Source organism: Pristis pectinata, chromosome 12 (assembly GCF_009764475.1).
Source record: "Pristis pectinata isolate sPriPec2 chromosome 12, sPriPec2.1.pri, whole genome shotgun sequence".
NCBI lineage: Eukaryota > Metazoa > Chordata > Chondrichthyes > Rhinopristiformes > Pristidae > Pristis > Pristis pectinata.
In genome coordinates this window covers 43,856,442-43,876,625 of record NC_067416.1, presented here as the reverse complement: position 1 = coordinate 43,876,625, position 20,184 = coordinate 43,856,442, and the positions used below count along the sequence as shown (strand labels likewise).

General features: G+C 44.6%; 1 protein-coding gene across 4 annotated transcripts in view; it reads right to left on the bottom strand.

Annotated features, from left to right (window-relative positions):
- The window catches only part of slc25a16 (solute carrier family 25 member 16), a 91,324-nt gene that overhangs the window by 53,943 nt on the left and 17,197 nt on the right, over positions 1-20,184 (bottom strand). For 3 of the 4 annotated variants that reach the window (XM_052027374.1, XM_052027372.1, XM_052027373.1), the window contains exon 4: positions 12,438-12,530. In XM_052027374.1, coding sequence (XP_051883334.1) covers positions 12,438-12,530 — 93 coding nt within the window. Of the gene's footprint in view, positions 1-12,437; positions 12,531-20,184 lie in introns of those variants that run through there. The other variant, XM_052027375.1, reaches the window with a different exon arrangement.

Here is a 20,184-nt window from a genome sequence, read left to right as displayed (position 1 = left end):
TTGAGAAAACTTTGACATACATAACAATTTCTGCCCCATCTAATCCCTTAGCACTATAGCAGTTCCAGTCAATATGAGGGAAGTTAAAACCACCAATTATTACAACCCTATTATTCCTACATTCATCTGTGATCTCCCTACATATTTGCTCCTCTGGCTATTGGGGGGGGGCCCTATAGTATAGTCCCATCAAAGTGATCACCCCCTTCTTATTTCTAAGTTCCATCCATATATGCTCCTCTAAGACTATCCTTTCTAAGTTCTGCTGCAATATTCTACCTCATCAACAGTGCAACTGCCCTTCCTCCCTTACATTTATCACGCCTGTACCATCTGTACGCTGGAACAATGAGCTACAAGCCCTGCCCATCCCTCAACCATGTTTCTGTAATCGCTACGATATCACAATCCCATGTGCCTATCCATGCCCTGAGTTTATTTGCCTTAACACGTTATAGATTTCTTGCACTAAGTCTAGGTGAGTGGGGGATTCGTTAGTGAGAGAAGAAGACTGGCGATTCTGCGGCAAAAGTGAAACTCCAGAATTGTTTCTTGCCTGGTGGCTCGGGACCTCAGGAATGTCTTGGACAAAGGGCAGAACATTTTGAAGGGGTGGGAGAAAGCTAGAGAATGTAGTACACATAGGTACTAATGACGTATCCCTCTTTCTAGCAGAAGTCCCGCAAAGTGAGGTTAGGAAGTGAGACAGCAAGTTAAAAGCAGGACCTCCAGGGTCGTAATCTTGGAAGTTAGGGCAAATGAACATGTGGCTAAAGAGCTGGAGCTGAATGGAGGGCTTTAGGATCATTGGGATCACTTCTACGATAGGTGGGAGCTGTACGAGAAGGCCAGGTTGCACCTAAACTGGAGGGAGAGCAACATTCAATATATAGAACAACACGGCACAATACAGGCCCTTCGGCCCAACATGTTGTGCCACCCTTCAAACCACACCTATCTAACCCCTTCCTCCCACATATCCCTCTAACTTAAATTCCTCCATGTACTTAGCTAACAATCTCTTGAACTTGTCCAATGTATCAGCCTCCACAACCACCCCAGGCAGCGCATTCCATGCACCACCACTCTCTGGGTGAAAAACCTCCCTCTGACATCACCCTCGAACTTCCCACCCAATACCTTAAAGCCACGTCCTCTTGTTTTGAGCATTGGCGCCCTGGGAAAGAGGCGCTGGCTGTCCACTCTATCTATTCCTCTCAATATCTTGTATACCTCTATCATGTGTCCCCTCATTCTCTTTCTCTCCAATGAGAACAGCCCCAGCTCCTTTAGTCTCTCCTCATAATCCATACTCTCTAATCCAGGCAGCATCCTGGTAAATCTCCTCTGCACTCTTTCCAATGCTTCCACATCCTTCCTATAATGAGGCAACCAGAACTGGACACAGTACTCTAAGTGTGGCCTAACCAGAGTTTTGTAAAGCTGTATCATCACTTCGTGGCTCTTAAACTCAATCCCCCCGATTTATGAAAGCTAACGTCCCATAAGCTTTCTTAACTACCCTATCCACCTGCGAGGCAACTTTCAGTGATCTGTGGATATGAAGTCCCAGATCCCTCTGCTCCTCTACACTGCCCAGAATCCTGCCATTTACCATGTACTCTGCCTTGGAGTTTGTCTTTCCAAACTGTACTACCTCACACTTCTCTGGATTGAACTCCATCTGCCACATGTCAGCCCAGCTCCGCATCCTATCAATACCCCTCTGCAAGCTTCGACAGCCCTCCACACTATCCACAACACCACCAATCTTTGTGTCATCTGCAAACTTGCTAACCCAGCCTTCCACCCCCTCATTCAAGTCATTAATAAATATCATAAAAAGTAGAGGTCCCAGAACCGATCCTTGTGGGACACCACTAGTCACAGCCCTCCAATCCGAATGCACTCCCTCCACCACAACCCTCTGCTTTCTACAGGCAAGCCAATTTTGAATCCACACGGCCAAGCTTCCCCAGATCCCTTGGCCTCTGACCTTCTGAAGAAGCCTACCACGCGGAATCTTGTGAAACGCCTTACTAAAATCCATGTAGACCACATCCGCTGCACTACCCTCATCAATCTTCCTGGTCACCTCCTCAAAGAACCCTATCAAGCTTGTGAAGCAAGATCTTCCCTTCACAAAGCCATGCTGGCTGTCCCTGATCAGTCCATATTTCTCTAAATGCTCATAGATCCTATCTCTTAGAATCCTTTCCAACAGCTTACCAACCACAGGCGTAAGGCTCACTGGTCTGTAATTCCCTGGACTATCCCTACTACCTTTTTTGAATAAGGAGACAACATTCGCCACCCTCCAATCCTCCGTTACCATCCCCGTTGACAACGAGGACTCAAAGATCCTAACCAACGGCTCAGCAATCTCCTCCCTCACCTCACGAAGCAGCCTGGGGAATATTCCATCAGTCCCCGGGAACTTATCTGTCCTAATATATTCTAACAACTCCAACACATCCTCTCTCTTAATATCTACATACTCTAGAACATTACCCTCACCTACACTGTTCTCAGCATCATCAAGACTCCTCTCCTTGGTGAATACTGAAGAGAAGTATTCATTGAGAACCTCACTCACTTCCACAGCTTCCAGGCACATCCTCCCACTTTTGTCTTTAATCGGACTTACCTTTACCCTGGCCATCCTTTTGCTCTTTACATACAAGAAAAAAGCCTTGGGATTCTCCTTAACCCTACTCGCCAAAGCCTTTTCATGTCCGCTTCTTGCTCTCCTCAGCCCTTTCTTAAGTTCCTTCCTTGCTACTCTATATTCCTCACGAGCCCTGTCCCATCCTTGCTGCTTACACCTTATGTATGCTGCCGTCTTCTTCCTAACTAGTCATTCCACCTCTCTCGCCACCCACGGTTCCTTCACCCTACCATTCCTTCTCTGCCTCACCGGGACAAATTTATCCCTAACATCCTGCAAAAGATCCCTGAACATCGACCACATCTCCATAGTACATTTCCCTTCAAAAATGTCACCCCAATTTACACTCCCAAGTTCTCGCCTTATAGCCTCATAATTCGCCTTTCCCCAATTAAATATCTTCCCATCCTCTTTGCTCCTATCCCTGTCCATGACAATTCTAAAGGTTATGGAGCAATGGTCACTGTCCCCCAAATGCTCACCCACCGATAGATCCGTCACCTGACCCGGTTCATTACCTAAAACTAGATCTAAGATGGCATTCCCCTTAGTCAGCCTGTCAACATACTGCATCAGGAATCCGTCCTGGACACACTTAACAAACTGCGCCCCGTCTAAACCTTTGGCACTAAGTAGGTGCCAATCAATACTTGGATAGTTGAAGTCTCCCATTATAATAACCCTGTTATTTTCGCATCTCTCCAAAAACTGCCTCCCAATCTGCTCTTCAGTATCCCTACTGCTACCGGGGGGCCTATAGAATACTCCCAGGAGGGTAACTGCCCCTTTCTTACTCCTAACTTCCACCCATATTGACTCTAGAGAGGATCCTTCTACATTATCTACCCTTTCTGCAGCTGTAACCGTGTCCCTGACCAGTATCGCCACCCATCCTCCTCTTCTCCCCCCCTCCCTATCCCTTTTAAAACACTGAAAACCAGGAATATTCAATATCCATTCCTGCCCCGATGTCAGCCATGTCTCTGTAATAGCCACAATATCATAGTCCCATGTACTTATCCAAGCTCTCAGTTAGTCTTCCTTATTCCTGATGCTTCTCGCATTCAAGTAAATGCACTTTAGCCCATCCACCTTACTACTTTTGTAGCCTGTACTCTGCTTCTCCTTCCTCAAAGACTCTCTACCTGTCAAATCTGACATTTCCCCATCCCCTTCTTCCTCTGACCTACTCCTCCGGTTTCCTTCCCCCTCGCAATCTAGTTTAAACCCTCCTGAACCACCCTAGCAAACCTGGCCGCAAGGATATTGGCCCCCCTCAGGTTCCGGTGTAACCCGTCCTCTCTGTACAGGTCCCACCTTCCCCAGAAGAGGTCCCAATGATCCCAAAATCTAAAACCCTCCCTCCTGCACCAACTTCTCAGCCACGCATCTATCTGCCATCTCCTCCTATTCCTACCTTCATTATCGTGTGACACTGGCAGCAATCCCGAGATCGCTACCCTCGAGGTCCTGTCCTTCAGCCTTCTGCCTAGCTTGCTAAACTCACTTTTCAGGACCTCATCCCTCTTCCCACCTATGTCACTGGTACCAACATGAACCATGACTTCTGGCTGTTCTCCCTCCCGCTGTAGAATTCTGTGGAGCCGATCAGTGACATCCCAGACCCTGGCACCTAGGAGGTAACAAACCATCCAGGATTCATGCTCACTGCCACAGAACCTCCTATCTGTTTCCCTGACTATCGAGTCCCCTATCACTACCACCTTCCTCTTCTCCTCCCTTCCCTTCTGAGCAGCAGGACCAGTCCCAGTGCCACAGACCTTGCAGAATCGTTTACACACACTACTTGCAAAGGTTTAAACTAATTTGGCTGAGAGTTGGGAAGCATAATAGTAGTGCAGCTATGGGGAGAAAAATGTAGAGGATAAATCAAGCCAGTCCAGTGGCAGAACTGGACTTGCTTGATTTATCCTCTACAGAGACAGGTTAGGGAGCATGGGAGGGCTGGCAGGCTCAATTGTATTCACTTTAATTCAAGTAACCTCACAGGCAAATCAAATGAGCTGAGAGCATGGATCAGCACCTGAAATTATGATGTTACAGCAATCACAGAAACATGGTTGAGGGAAGGTCAGGATTGGAAGCTTTATGTTTGATGTTTTAGAAGTTTTAGACATCAGAGAGGGAAATGCAAAAGAGGGCAGTGGGGGGGGGGGGTGGTTGGGAAGAGCCTCACTACTGATGTGGGAGAACATAACAGCAGTACTTAGACCAGATATCGTGCAGGGATTGTCCAACAAGGCCACATGGGTAGAACAGGAATAAGAGAGGGGTGATCACTTTGCTGGGGTTTTCACTGTAGGCCTCCCAACAGTCAGCAGGAGCTAGAGGAACAGTTAAGTAAGCAAATAGCAAGAAAGCAAGTCTCTTGAGGAATATAGAGTGTGAAGGAGAGAATTTAAAGAAATTAGAGGGCAAAAAGGGGGCATCAAATATCCTTGGCAAGTAAGATAAAGGAGAATCCCAAGATACAAGTATATCAAAAGCAAGGGGGTCGCAAGCAAAAGAATGGGTTCCTGGGGACAAAAGTGTGGAGCCAGGCAAAGTGAATGAAGTCCTAAATGAATAACTCTCCTCTGAATTCACCCAAAAGAATATGGAAGACAATGAGCTCATGAAGGGGTATGCAGACAATCTGGAGCAGATCAGTATTAAGGAGGAAGAATTGGGATGAGGTCTATCCCAGGTTGCCTTGAGAAAAAAGGGAGAAGATGGCTGGGGCTCTGTCAAATATTTCTGCATCCTTAGAGAACAGAGAACAGTAACAGCACAGGAAGAGGTCCTTCAGCCTACAATGACTGTGCTGACCATGACGCCAAATTAATCTGATCCGTATCCCTCCTGTCCCTAAATGTTCATGTGCCTGTCTATTTGCTTCTTAAATATCACTATCATATCTGCTTCCACCACCTTGACCCCCATGGATGAGTTGGGCAGAAGGGGGGCTTGTTTCCATGCTGTATTACTCTATGCCTCTCGTAATTTTAGATACTTCTCCCAGGTGTCCTCCAGCGTCCGGCACTTCAGAGAAAATAATCCAAGTTTTCTCAACCTCTCCTGACAGCCAATACTCTTTCAGCAATATCCTGGTGAATCTCTTTTGTACCAACCATTCTCTGTGTAAAACAAAAGTTCTCCTAAATTTCCAAACTTTCCCCCTTTCACCTTAAATCTATGCATTTGACATTTCTGCCCTAGCAAAAAAAGTGGCCAACTACCATAGTCACGTACAAATTACCAAGGATTACTAGTGGCCCTAAAGCACATTAAGGTGGATAAATCCCCAGGACCTGACCAAGTCCACCCTCAGACCTTGTGGATAGCTAGGAAAGGAATTGCAGAGGCCCTTGCGGAGATATTTGCTTTATCTTTAGCCACAGGTGAAGTTCTGGAAGACTGGTGGGTGGCTAATGCTGTACCATTATTTAAGAAGCGCAGCAAAGACAAGCCAGGGAACTACAGGCCACTGAGTCTGCCATCACTGGTGGGTAAATTACTGGACAGGTTTCTGAGGTTCAGGATCTACCAGCATTTGGATAGACAAAATCTGAAAAGGGATAGTCAGCACCACGTAGGGAAATTGTGTCTGACAAATCTGTAAGAGTTTTTCTAAGAGGTAACTAAGAGGATAGATGAGGGAAGGGCAGTGGACATCATCCATATGGACTTCAGCAAAGTCTTTGACAAGGTCTCACATGTTGGGCTAGTCTGGAAGGTTAGATCACATGGGATCCAGGGAGAGCTAGCTAACTGTATTATTAATTGGCTCGATGGAAGGAAGCAGAGTGTGATGGTGGAAAGCTGTTTCTCAGACTGAAGGTCTGTGACTAGTGGTGTGCCACAGGGGTCGATGCTGGGACCTTTGTTGTTCATTATTTATTTGGATGAGAATACACAAGGCAGGGTCAGTAAGTTTGTGGGTGATACTAAAATAGGTGGTATTGTAGAAGCGAAGAAAGTTATCAAAAATTACAGGGGGATCTTTATCAGCTCAACAAGTGGGCCAAGGACTGACAAATGGCTTTCAATTCCAGTAAGTGTAATTTTGGCAAGTCAAACCAGGATAGGACTTATACAGTGAATGCTAGCACCCTTATGGAACTGAGGGACCTAGGAGTACAAGTAAATAATTCACTGAAAGTAGCGTCACAGGCAGACAGGGTGGTGGCGGTGGCGAATGGCACGCTGGCCTTCCTCTGTCAGGGCACTGAGTATAGGAAATAGGATGTAATGTTGCAGTTGTACAAGACAATAGTGAAGCCGCACTTGGAATATCGTGTACAGTTTTGGTCACCCTGTTATAGGAAAGACATTATTAAGCTGGAAAGTATGCAAAGAAGTGTGGAGGGTCTTTAAAGACCTAATGCACAGAGTACAGGACAGGTATGTTCCAGTAAGAAGGAAGGACAAGGATGGCAGGGTAAGAGAACCTTGGATGACGAGAGCGGTGGTAAATTTAGTCAAGAAGACAAAGGTAGCGTATGTAAGGCTTAGGAAGCTAAAATCAAACAAAGCCCTTGAGGATTATAAGGGAACCAGAAAAGAACTCAAGAGGAAATTAGGAGAGCCAGGAGGGGCCATGAAAAGTTCTTGGCAAGTAGGATTAAAGAGAATCCCACGGCATTCTATAGATACATCAAAAGCAAGGGCATAACTAGGGAGAGGGTAGGATCACCCAAGGATAAAGGAAGGAACGTGTGCTTGGAGGCAGGGGACGTGGCCAAGATCCTGATTGAGTACTCTGTGTTGGTATTTACAAAGGAGAAGGACATGGAGGATAGTGAGATCAGTGAGGAGCATGCTAATATGAGATAAAGAAAGAGGTAGTGTTTGGTCTCCTGAAGAATGTTAAGGTGGATAAGTCCCCAGGGCCAGATGGGACATACCTCAGATTCTTGAGAGAGAGGCAAGAGAAGAGATTGCTGGGGCCTTGACCAAGATCTTTGTGTCCTCTCTAGCCACAGGCAAGGTCCCAGCAAACTGGTGAGTAGCTAATGTTGTTCAATTGTTCAAGAAGGGAAATAGAAATAATGCTGGAAACTAGCAAGTTTCACATCAGTGGTAGGGATGCTGTTGGAAAGGATTCTTAGGTATAAAATTTATGAGCATTTGGAAAACCATGGCCTAAGTAGGGACAGTCAATGTGGCTTTGTGTGAGGCAAGGCATGCCTTGCTAACTTGATTAGGATTTTCGAGGAGATGACGAAGTTGATTGATGACGGCAGCTGTGGATGTCATCTACATGGATTTTATTAAGGTGTTTGACAAGGTCCCTCATGGGAGCTCATCTAGAAGACTTGGTGACTTGGCCATTTGGATTCAGAATTGGCTTGCGCACACAAGACAGAGGGTAGTGGTTGATGGGACTTACTCTGGCTGGAGGTCCGTGACTAGTGGTGTTCCACAGGGATCCATACTGGGAACTCTGCTGTTTGTGATGTATATAAATGATCTGGATGAAATTGTAGATAGATGTTCGCAGCCTATATAAAGATTGGTGGTGTTGTGCATAATGTAGAAGATTACCAAAGGATACAGTGGGATATAAATCAGTTGCAGAAATGGGTGGAGAAATGGCAGATGGAGTTTATCTAGCCAAATGTGAGGTGTTACACTTTGGAAGATCAAATGTAAAGGGATGGTACACCATTAATGGCAGGACCCTAAATAGTGTTGATGTACAGCAGGATCTTGGGGTCCAAGTTCATAGCTCCCTGGAAGTGGCTGTAGAGGTTGATAGGGTGGTAAAGAAGGCATATGGATCCTTGCTTTTGTGGTGGACAGAGCAAAGGTGCTCGAAGCTTTCACCCAATCTGCACCGGGTTTCACCGATGTAGAGGAGGCTGCACCGGGAGCACCAGATGCAATAAATGACACTCTCAGATTCACAGGTGAAGTGCTGCCTCACCTGGAAGGACTGTCTAGGGCCCTGAATGGTGGTGAGGTAAGAGCTGTAGGGAAGGCGTAGCACTTTGCATGGGAGTCACCAAGAGCACGATCCCTGCAGAAAGTGTGGGGGCAGGGGGGAGGTGCCAGCAAAGGGGAAGATGTGCCTGGTGGTAGGATCCCAGTGGCAAGGATCTCCCAGTGACCAGCCACTTCAAATTCACAGCCCACTCCCATACTGACATGTCTATCCATAGCCTCCTCTACTGCCATGTTGAGGCCAGACACAGGTTGGAGGAACACCTCATATTCCGCCTTTGTAGTCTCCAACCTGACAGCCTTAACATCAATTTCTCTAACTTCCAGTAACCACCCCCACCTTTGTCTTCCCTCATTCCTGTGGCCCCCTCCCCGCTTCTCTTTCCCCTCTGCCACCCTCATGACCTGCCCATCTATTTCCCACCTCCTTCCCTTTATTCCATGATCTACTGCCCCCTCCTACCAGATTCCTCCTTGTTCAGCCCTTTGCCTCTTCTACCAGCTTCTCACATCGTTCCCTTTCATCTCCCCCCTCCGCCACCCACCTACCTTCCTTCCCCCTCCCACCTGGACTCACCTATCACCCGCCAGCCTGTGCTCCTCCCGCTCCTCCAACTTTCTTATTCTGGCTTCTGCCCTCTTCCTTTCCAGTCCTGATGAAGAGTCTCGACCCAAAACATCGACTGTTTATTTCCCTCCATAGATGCTGCCTGACCTGCTGAGTTCCTCCAGCATTTTCTGGGTCCTCCAAATTCCAGTATCTGCAGAATCTCTCGTGTTTCTGTAAGCAGGTTGCTGCTGAGCAAGCGCTGCATGTTAGCACCGTCAATTATCCCTCTCATCACTTTGCTGATGATCGAGAGTACACTAATGAGGCAGTAATGTCTTGGAAGACTCTTCAACTGAAGCCATGTGGGTAGATTTAGAAATAAGAGGCAATCACATTGCTGATGTTAAACAAAGGTCCCTCAATTGTCAGTAAGGGATAGAATAGATATATAGACAGATTATAAAGATGCAAAAGCATTAGTGTGATCATAGTGGGAGATTTTACCTACTCCAATATTGACTGGGAGTGCCTTAGGTTGAGGGGCTGAGATGGTGAGGAATTTCTGAAGTGCATCCAGGAGACATCTTTGAACCAAAGCAAATATAGTTATGCTAGAGAAGGAGCTCTGCTGGACTTAGACTTGAGAAATGAAGCTGGGCAGGTGGTAGAAGTTGTCAGTGGGGGAGAATTTTGGTTATAGTAACTATGATTCTATAACTTTCAAGGCAATTATGAAGTGGAATAACATCCTTAATTAGGGGAAGACCAATTTCTGTAACATAAGAGAGGACCTGGAAAAATTTCCAACATGGGACTCTCTTAAAAGTGAGGGAGCGTGAGTGTTCAGGGCTAACATCTTCCCATAAGGGTAAAAAATAAGAATGCTAAGATTAGGGATGAATGGTAAGGGATGATGAAAAAACAATATGGCACATATAGGTGACTGAGACTGGGAGAGACCCTTGAGGAATATAGAGTGTGTCGTACAGCATCTAAAAAAAGCATTAGGAGGGCAATGCAAAGAAATATCACGGACAGACAAGATTGAAGAAAATCCCAAGACATTTTATCAATATATTTGGAGTGAAAGGGTACCAGGAAAAAAAGAATCCCCAAAGGGGCAATCTGTGTCTGGAGTCAGGAGTGGTCTTAAATGTCTATTGACTAAGGAAAAAGACATGGTAGATGGAGAGTTCAGGGAGAGGGCTGGTGATATTCTGGAGCATGTTAGCATTAAGAAGGAGCAGGTGTTAGATGTCTTGGAGCAAATAGAGGTGGATAAATCCCCAAGGCATCTCAGGATGCTGTGGAAGGCAATGGAGGAGATTGTTGGGGCCCCTCAGATTTTTTTTTTACATCTTTACTAGCTACAAGCGAGGTACCAGATATAAACGGAGGACTAAAAATCTTTCCTTACTAGAGTCATAGAGTTATACAGCATGGAAACAAGCCCTCCTAATTTCACCCCCCATTCACAACATCCCACACAAGGTTTGGGAGAAGGAGATTGCGGGTAAAGTAAGTGATCATGGAGTCAAAGCAGCAATTCACTTGCACTTGTTCCAATCTCGTGCACTATATTCAGTGCTCACAACCTAGTCTCCTCTGCAATGGAACAACCAAACACAGATTGGGTGACTGCTTTGCATTTAGAACAAATGGGAACCTCTGCTCTACTGATTGCCTGTCACTTTAATTCTTCATCCCATTTTTTCTGTCTTTTCTATCTATGGTTTCCTTCACAATCAGGCCAAGCACAAGCTCAAGCTCAATGAACACCATTTCATCTTCCAGTGGGGATCTTACAGCCTTTGCAACTCAATAAAGAATTCAATTTCAGGTAACTTGCTTTCTTTGTTTGTATCATAACTGACCAGATCTGCTGTCAATTATCAGTCTGTAATAACAGCTCAGTATTTTTCTCTCCATTAACACCGTCTGATCTGCTGGGTATTTCCTGCAGCTCTGATATTGCACAGCTTTTACATGCTTTTTTTTGTCTCTCTCCAACTGTCCTTGTTAATCTAACACCCAAAAGGCTTCATTAACAGTTTATCACTATGACAATCCTTGTGCCACCTTATCAGAGATATCCCTTTTATTCTGTCTCTCTCTCCCTCACCCTCTCTGCACCTTAAAACTTACTTGCTTTCTCCCTTTCCCAATTCTGATGAAGGGTCTTCAACTTGAAACATTAACTCAATTTCCCTTTTCAGAAATGCTGCTTAACTTGCTGATAGTTTCTGTTATTATTTCACATTTCCAACATCTGTGTTGTTTTGATTTCAACAATATTAAGGGATTGAGATTGGAGAAGTGAATGCAGTCAAGGGAATGACTTGTGACAATGACATGATCACAGGAATAAAAAGGTCAGAGCAACGATTGCAATTTGTGAAATTCATCAAGGTAGTCACCGTTGGGAAGTAATGATAGTGTTCATGGCACTGAGCATCAAGGGAATAATCGATGTGGAAAGAACAAGAAAGTGTTGTCAGGTACTTTTCCATAAATATTTGAAAAGCCAGAGTATAACAAATGAAGAAGTAGGTTGTATTTGAGACCAAAATGGTGCAGCCTGTTTGAAAATGGATAAAGGACACAAAGTGGGTCCAATCATCTTTGGCTACAGATGCGTACTTGGAAAAGTGGAAGTTAACCAATGTTGTACAGTTATTTAGAAAAGGAGAAATGTCTGCAGCCAATTCAGTTAATTTAACTTTCATAAATTTAAACGTCTTCTGTGTCTTTGTTATGATATAACTTACTTCTGTTAATATGAACAAATTTGGAATCAATCTTCTGATAAAATGGAATTAAAGGACAAGGAGTATTTGGACTGATGCCAGATAAAAGCCATCATGACTGGATTGACCATAGTAATCCATGCAGGCAGTTCACATCCTTACACGCCCACTTACAAATTAATATCCTACCTGTGCTTTGATGGATAACCGCACTATATGTAACTAAGGCCAAAGGCTGCAGTGGATTAATTTTAAAATACATAAGTATATGGCAATCCAGGAATATAAATGGCTCCTCCATAGCAGGTTAGGCTCTTCCCTTGGTGAAGAACTCACAATTGCCTGGCATTTGCCACACGGAACCAAGGTTGCAATCAGAGAAAGTCTGCCAGAATCAAAGTACACTAAATATTCATCATCTTTAAACTCAACTCAAACATCAGTTGGCACATGGCTGACAATTCTCCAGGCTACATTATTACATGTTCTAACAAACAAATGGAACAGATTTTTAAAAAATAATTACCAAGGTGATTATAATGACGATTGTGAGCCTGTAGTAAAATCTTCACTCTGTCCAATGGGGCGATTGTTGACTTTGCACAACATCCTGCAACACCTATGCAAAAACAAAATAATTAGATTTAATCTTCAAAACCAACAGAAAAATTTATGTAATCACTACATACAATTTGCACCAAAGATATGTAAAACACGCACATAATAGGATTTGTTGACAATAGTGCTAAAACTAATCAATACCCAAGTCGGGAGTGTGGGTTCAGGCCCCACTAACTAGATTGGGCACATAAATTTCAGTACCATTGTGTGGGAGCTTCCAACCTTCAGACAGACAGCCAACCAAGGCTCTGCCTACCCTGTCAAGTTGATGTGCAATGTGAAGAGGAAGCAAATTTCCCCTATGGTCCAAATCAATCAACTTGGGTGAGCAATAAAACAACTTAGAGACAGTGGAGAGGTCAAGAGGCAAGGCAGAACCAGGTATCATCAGCATACACGTCATAAGCAAACACAGTCCCTTCAGGTGATGATATCATATTGATGAGAAATACATAAATCCTTCGAAGTATCGAGGTATATCAGTGCAATTGAAGAGAACTTATTTCAAACCATTCTCAGGCTGCAAATGGATAGGTTTAGAACCAGGCAGAGGCACTCCGACAGTTGAAAAGGCAAAACAAATTCAAAAAGGATGCTATGGCCAACATGTCAAAAAGAGGGAAGTCAAGCAATCGTGTATCACACTTACAGAGAATCTCATTTGAGGAGGACCATTAGAGCTCTATTGTAGGGTAAAGTATTTACAGCAGAAGGAATTTAAAGGAAAAATGAGGTCAGATGAGATGGATATCAAAAAATAGAGAATAAGAATTCTTTCCTGATCAGTCTGCAATGCTTGCTGAAATCCATGTAGACTACATCAAGCATACTTCTTCAGTGAAACCTCCTCACAAAATTCAATTGCTAGCTAAACAAATCTATTCTGACTGTTCTTGAATAATCAGTTCATTATAAATTAGGCACGGTCACGGTACAGTCAGGCATGGTAGCATTGTGGTTAGCGACAAATCTGGGTTCAAATCCGGCCACTGTCTGTAAGGAGTTTGTACGTTCTCCCCATGTCTGTGTGGGTTTCCTCCGGGTGCTCTGGTTTCCTCCCACATTCCAAAGACATACAGGTTAGGAAGTTATGGGCATGCTATGTTGGCGCCGGAAGTGTGGCGACACTTGCGGGCTGCCCCCCAAAATCACTACGCAAAAGATGGATTTCACTGTGTGTTTCGATGTACATGTGACTAATAAAGATCTTACATAAATTAGGCTTTACATTGTCCCTCAGAACTGATTCCAGTAACTTGCCCACCACTGATGTTAAATTGTAATTGTTTAAAAGGGATTAGGCTACAACAGAACATTAATAATCTTCCAAACTTTCAGCATCACTCTGTAGGCAGGAGGATTGAAAAAGCAACGCCTAGAGCTTCTGTAATTCCCTACCTTGTTTCTTTCAACAGCCTGAGATATATTACACCTGGGCCTGGTCATTTATCCATTGCTAAACCCATAATAGTCCTTTTACTATTCAGTATTTATCCCATTCAACATTTCATGTGGTTCCTCCTCAGCAAAGAACATTGTCTCATTCTTTTGTAAAAACCTATTACTTAGTCCCAAATTGGCCCTATTCTCTTTAGACCCTCATACTCTTTAGATACTTCCAAAATATATTTAATTTTCTGCTACTTTGTCTACCATTTTTCATTGCTGTCCTAAATTCCCTTATCATTTTGCCCTCCACTTCCTATATTCTTCATGGTAGCATAGCGGTTAGCGTAACGCTATTACAGCTCCAGCAATCGGGGTTCAATTCCCGCTGCTATCTGTAAGGAGTCTGTACGTTCTCCCTATGACTATGTGGGTTTCCTCTGGGTGCTCCAGTTTCTTCCTACATTCCAAAGACGTACATATTAGTAGGTTAACATGGGTGTGATTGGGCGGCACAGGTTCGTTGGGCCAGAAGGCCCTGTTACCATGCTGTTTAATAAAGTTTTAAAAATGCTTTAGGCTTCATGCAGTATAAACTTCTCAGTATCTCACATAGCATACCTTTGATTTGCCTCATTAGATCCTGAGTCCCTTTTCTATCTTATCCTACCCCTCATGCTCCAAATCATCCAACAGGCTCTTTATTTGGTCCTGCCTTGTCTCTTTACCAGCTTGACAGCTTGATGTGATCTTCCCATAACAGGGTGACCAAAACTGTCCACGGTTCTCCAAATGCAACATAACGTCCCAACTCTTATACTTAGTGCCCTGACTGAAGGCCAGCATGCCAAAGGCCTTCTTCACCACCCTATCTACCTGTATTGCCAGTGTCAGCGAAGCATACTCCTCAGTCCCTCTATTCCATAAAACTCCTCAGGGCACTACCATTCACTGTACAAGAACCATATAACAATACAGCACTATACAGGCCCTTTGGCCCACCATGTTGTGCAGACCTTCAAACCACATCTAAGACTATCTAACCCCTTCCTCCCATATATCCCTCTATCTTAAATTCCTCCATAAGACCTATCCTTGTTTGACTTCCCAAAATGCAACACCTCACACATATCTGGATTAATGCCATTTGCCAAGTGTCGGCCCACTTACCTTGCTGATCAAGAACACCCACCACCTCCCCACCCCCTGTAATTTTTGCTATCTTCTCTGTGTATAATACCACTTATTTTAGCATCATCCACAAACTTACTGTATTGTAAGTTACATACAAGTTACAAAATTACTGTTTTGTAAGTTACATACATGTAACTTACAAACTTACATACAAAAGTACATTGCATCCAAATCGTTTATATAAATAACAAACAAAGGTCCCAGCCCCAACACCTGTGGCACTCTACTGGTCACAGGCCTCCAGTCCGAGAAACAACCTTCCACCATCATCCTCTGCTTCCTCCCATCGAGCCAATTCTGAATCTAGTTAGCTAGCTCTTGCAATCTTAACTTCCAGACTAGCCTGCCATGCATGACCTTATCAAAGGCCTTATCAAATATAGATGATGCCCACCGTCCCGACCCCACATATGCTCTTGGTTACCTCTTCAAAATCTCTAACAAATTTGTCAGACACAACTGTCCCTAATCAAGCCTCATCTAGCCAAATGCTGGTAGATCCTGTTCCCCTCCAGAAACTTACCCACCACTGGCTCACTGGCCTGTCTTTGCTATTCTTTTTAAATAACAGTACAACATTAGCCACCATCCAATCTTCTGGAAATTCACCCATGGCTAAAGATGAAGTAAATCTCTCTGCAAGGGCCTCCGCAATTTCTTCCCTAGCTTCCCACCAGGCCAAGGATGCACTTAGTGAGGCCCAGGGGATGTATCCACTTTAATGTGCTTTTAAGGTTGCCAATACCTCCTCCTTGGTAATTCATATGTGGTCAAAGACATCACAACACATTTGTCTCAATTCCTTAGCATCCATGACCATCTCCATAGTGAAAATTGATGAGAAATACTCATTAAAAATCTCGTCCCTCTCCTGTGGTTCCACACATCGGCAGCCATGCTGATAAAGATAAAGGGGACCCCTTCCCTCCTGAGGCACCCTTTTGCTCTTAATATACCTGTAAAATCTCTTGGGATTTTCCTTGACCTTGCCTGCCATATTCATCTCATGATAATCCTTCTAATTTGGGGTGGGGCAGTCATGCAGCTTGTAGATCTACTGGTAAACAAAGGTGTGTGGAAGAAACAGATAGATGCCAGTAAGGATGAGAAATAAGGAGAACTTCAATGCTTTTTGCTGGCAGCAATTCTGGAATACCTGGAATTCTGAAGAGGATTGTGGAATAAGATTCAATAAATTTCAGACTATCCTTTTCTTTGAAATGGACCAATGGGGAACACCAGAAGTACAGGATTAACAGGATAGCTCCACCAAAGTATTGTTACAGGCACAATGGGCTGAATAGTCTCCTCCTATGCGGAAACATTTTATGATCCATGATCCAGGCATATTACAGTTCACCCTTCAATAAAGCACAAGAAAACATCAAACTTCAGGCCTTTTGGGACCTGCATTCATCCTCTTCCTCAACTCAGGTTAAGGAAGAGGATGAATGTGTTTAATCATATAAACACATCTTTTACAGTTCTCTCAACCTTCAATGTAAGCAAAACAGAAAAGATTGAATCACATCCTTTCATTTTTTGATTAAAAAAACATGAAAATACTACTACAAGAAAGGTTCTAAAATACACCCCTACCTGCAATAGAATAATTTAGAAGACAAAATTAGCACTGACAGCCAATGGAAAGATATGTTCATCGTTGTGCTCAGAGAAACAAGATGGATACTTGGAAAGCTTTTGTCTTCCCACAACAGTGTCAGGTTATTCATATTTAAATCAACACTAAGACATTCTGATACCAATTTTATTGATGAATCTTCCTATAGCCTCCAATATATGGACATTTCAAATCTCTTTGAATCTTGGAAACCTGCTATATCTGAATTCCATTTGCACTTTTTTTTAAAAATTGCCTTCAGAAACTCCAATGGCAGATACTTCCAGAGATATGTGATTCAATAGATTTGCCCGGATGAACAAATGACCTGCAATTTCTTAACTTTTGATTTCTGTGGCCAATAAATGCCCTTCATCTGCTATTTCACTTTCTGCCTGAATGCGTCACATTTACGAGAGCAAGTGTACTTTAATACGTGTAAGCTTCTGGCAATCATCTTGTAGAGTCAGAGCTGTGGAACACGGAAACGGGTCCTACGGCCTAATCTTCCGTGCCAGCCAAGGTGCAGCCTGTGTTTACAGGGATGTATTGGTTTATTATTGTCACTTGTATCGATGTACAGTGAAAAACTTGTCTTGCATACCAATCGTACAGGTCAATTCATTACACAGTGCAGTTACATTGAGTTAGTACAGAGTGCATTAATGTAGTACAGGTAAAAACAATAACAGTACAGAGTAAAGTGTCAAAAGTGTCACAGCTACAAAGAAAGTGCAGTGCAATAAGGTGCAAGGTCACAAGGTAGACCGTGAGGTCATAGTCCATCTCATTGTATAAGGGAACCGTTCAATAGTCTTATCACAGTGGGGTAGAAGCTGTCCTTAAGTCCAGTGTATGTGCCCTCAGGCTCCTGTATCTTCTATCCAATGGAAGAGGAGAGAAGAGAGAATGTCCCGGGTGGGTGGGGTCTTTGATTATGCTGGCTGCTTCACCAAGACAACGAGAGGTAAAGACAGAGTCCAAGGAGGAGAAGCTAGTGTCCATGATGCACTGGGCTGTGTCCACAACTCTCTGCAGTTTCTTGCAGTCCTGGGCAGAGCAGTTGCCATACCAAGCCATGATATGGTGCATCAGTAAAAGTTGGTGAGAGTCAAAGGGGACAAATCAAATTTCTTTAGCCACCTGAGGAAGTAGAGGCACTGGTGAGCTTTCTTGGCCGTGGCATTTACGTGATTTGACCAGGACAGGCTGTTGGTGATGTTCACTCCCAGGAACTTGAAGCTCTCAACCCTCTCGACCTAAATTGATGTAAACAGGTGCCTGTACACCGCCCCCTTTCCTGAAGTCAATGACCAGCTCTTTTGTTTTGTTGAGATTGAGGGAAAGGTTGTTGTCATGACACCATTCCACTAAGCTCTCCATCTCCTTCCTGTACTCCGACTCATCGCTGTTTGAGATAGGGCCTACAACGGTGGTATCATCTGCAAACTTGTAGATGGAGTTAGAGCAGAATCTGGCCACACAGGGAGTAGAGTAGAGGGCTGAGGACACAGCCTTGTGGGGCACCAGTGTTGAGAATAATCATGCCGAAGGTATTGCTGCCTATCCTCACTGATTGCGGTCTGTTTGTTAGGAAGTCAAGGATCCAATTACAGAGGGAAGTGTTGAGTCCTAGGTCCCAGAGTTTGGTGACAAGCTTGCTTGGGATTATTGTATTGAAGGCAGAGCTGTAGTCAATAAACAATAGTCTAACGTAGGTGTCTTTACTGTCCAGATGCTCCAGAGCTGAGTGTAGGGCCAGGGAGATGGCATCCACTGTAGACCTGTTTCAGCGATAGGCAAATTACAGTGGGTCCAGGTTGTCTGGGAGGCTGGAGTTGATGCGTGCCATGACCAACCTCTCAAAACACTTCATGATGGTGGATTTCAGAGCCACTGGTCGGTAGTCATTGAGGCATATTACTTTGCTTTTCTTCATACCGGGATGATAGTGGTCTTCTTAAAACAGGTGGGAACCTGAGATCGAAGCAGGGAGAGGTTAAATATGTACGCAAATACTTCTGCCAGCTGATCAGCACAAGATCTGAGCACACGGCCAGGGACACCATCTGAGCCAGGTGCTTTCCTCGTGTTCACTCTCCGGAAGACTGATCTTACGTCCTCCACTGTGACCCATTGGATCAGCTGCATTGGAGGCTGTCAGGGTGGATGGTGAGAATCCACTTCCCTTCTGTTCAAAACACGCATAGAATGCGTTAAGTTCATCAGGAAGGGATGCGCTGTTGTTAACTATGCAGCCCGACTTCGTCTTGTAGTCTACTATGGCATGTAAGCCCTGCCATACCTGACGGCTGGTCAGGGACTCTATTTTGAGTTGGCATTGCCTCTTCGCATCCCTGATAGCTTACTGAAGGCCATACCTCGATTTCTTGTACAGATCAGGATCACCAGATTTGTGTGCAGCAGTCCTCGCCTTCAGTAGGGAGTGGATCTCCCGGTTCATCCATGGTTTCCTGTTTGGGAACACCCGTATTGTCTTCTTTGGTACAAAGTCCTCCACACACTTGCTGATAAAGTCTGTGATGGTGGTGGCATACTCATCAAGGCTGGCAGCTGAGTCTTTGAACATGGACCAGTCCACTGTCTCAAAGCAGTCACGTAGGAGCTCATCTGCTTCCTCAGACCAGCACTGCACAACTCTCTGTACCGGATCCTCCCGTTTCAGTTTCTATTTGTATGCAGGGAGAAGGAGCACAGCCTGGTGGTCTGATTTCCCAAAGTGAGGACGAGGGGTGGCTCAGAAGGCATCTTTGATGGTTGTATAGCAGTGGTCAAGGGTGTTGGCGCCCCTGGTGGAGCAGGAGATGTGCTGATAGTATTTTGTTAACACACTCTTGAGGTTGGCCTGATTGAAGTCCCCTGCGACGATGAAGAGGGCCTCAGGGTATCCTGTCTCAAGGTTGTTGACCACGGAGTATAGCTCATTGAGTGCAGGCTTCATGTCCGTCTGTGGTGGGATGTAGACTGCCATCAGGATAGCTGGAGTGAACTCCCTTGGCAGGTAGAATGGTCGACACTTTACCGTTAGATATTCCAGGCTGGGTGAACAGGAGCTTGCCAGGACCATCACGTCCAAGCACCATAAGTTATTGATTAAGAAGCAGACCCCTCCGCCTTTAACTTTACCTGAGGACGCTATATGGTCCATTCGATGAATCGAGAAGCCCTCAGGTTGAATAGCAGAGTCAGGTGAGGCAGGTGTGAGCCACGTTTCAGTGAGACATAGTACACAACAGTCCCTCGGTTCTCTTTGGTAGGTCAGTCTTGCCCTTAGTTCATCAACTTTGTTCTCAATTGACTGGACGTTAGCTAGTAGTATGCTGGGGAGGGGGGGTCTTGTAACCACATTGTTTCAGTCTCGCCTGCAGCCCAGCCCTCTTGCCATGTTTCCGAGGTACGCGGCGGCAACTCTTCGGTCCTGAAGTGGAGC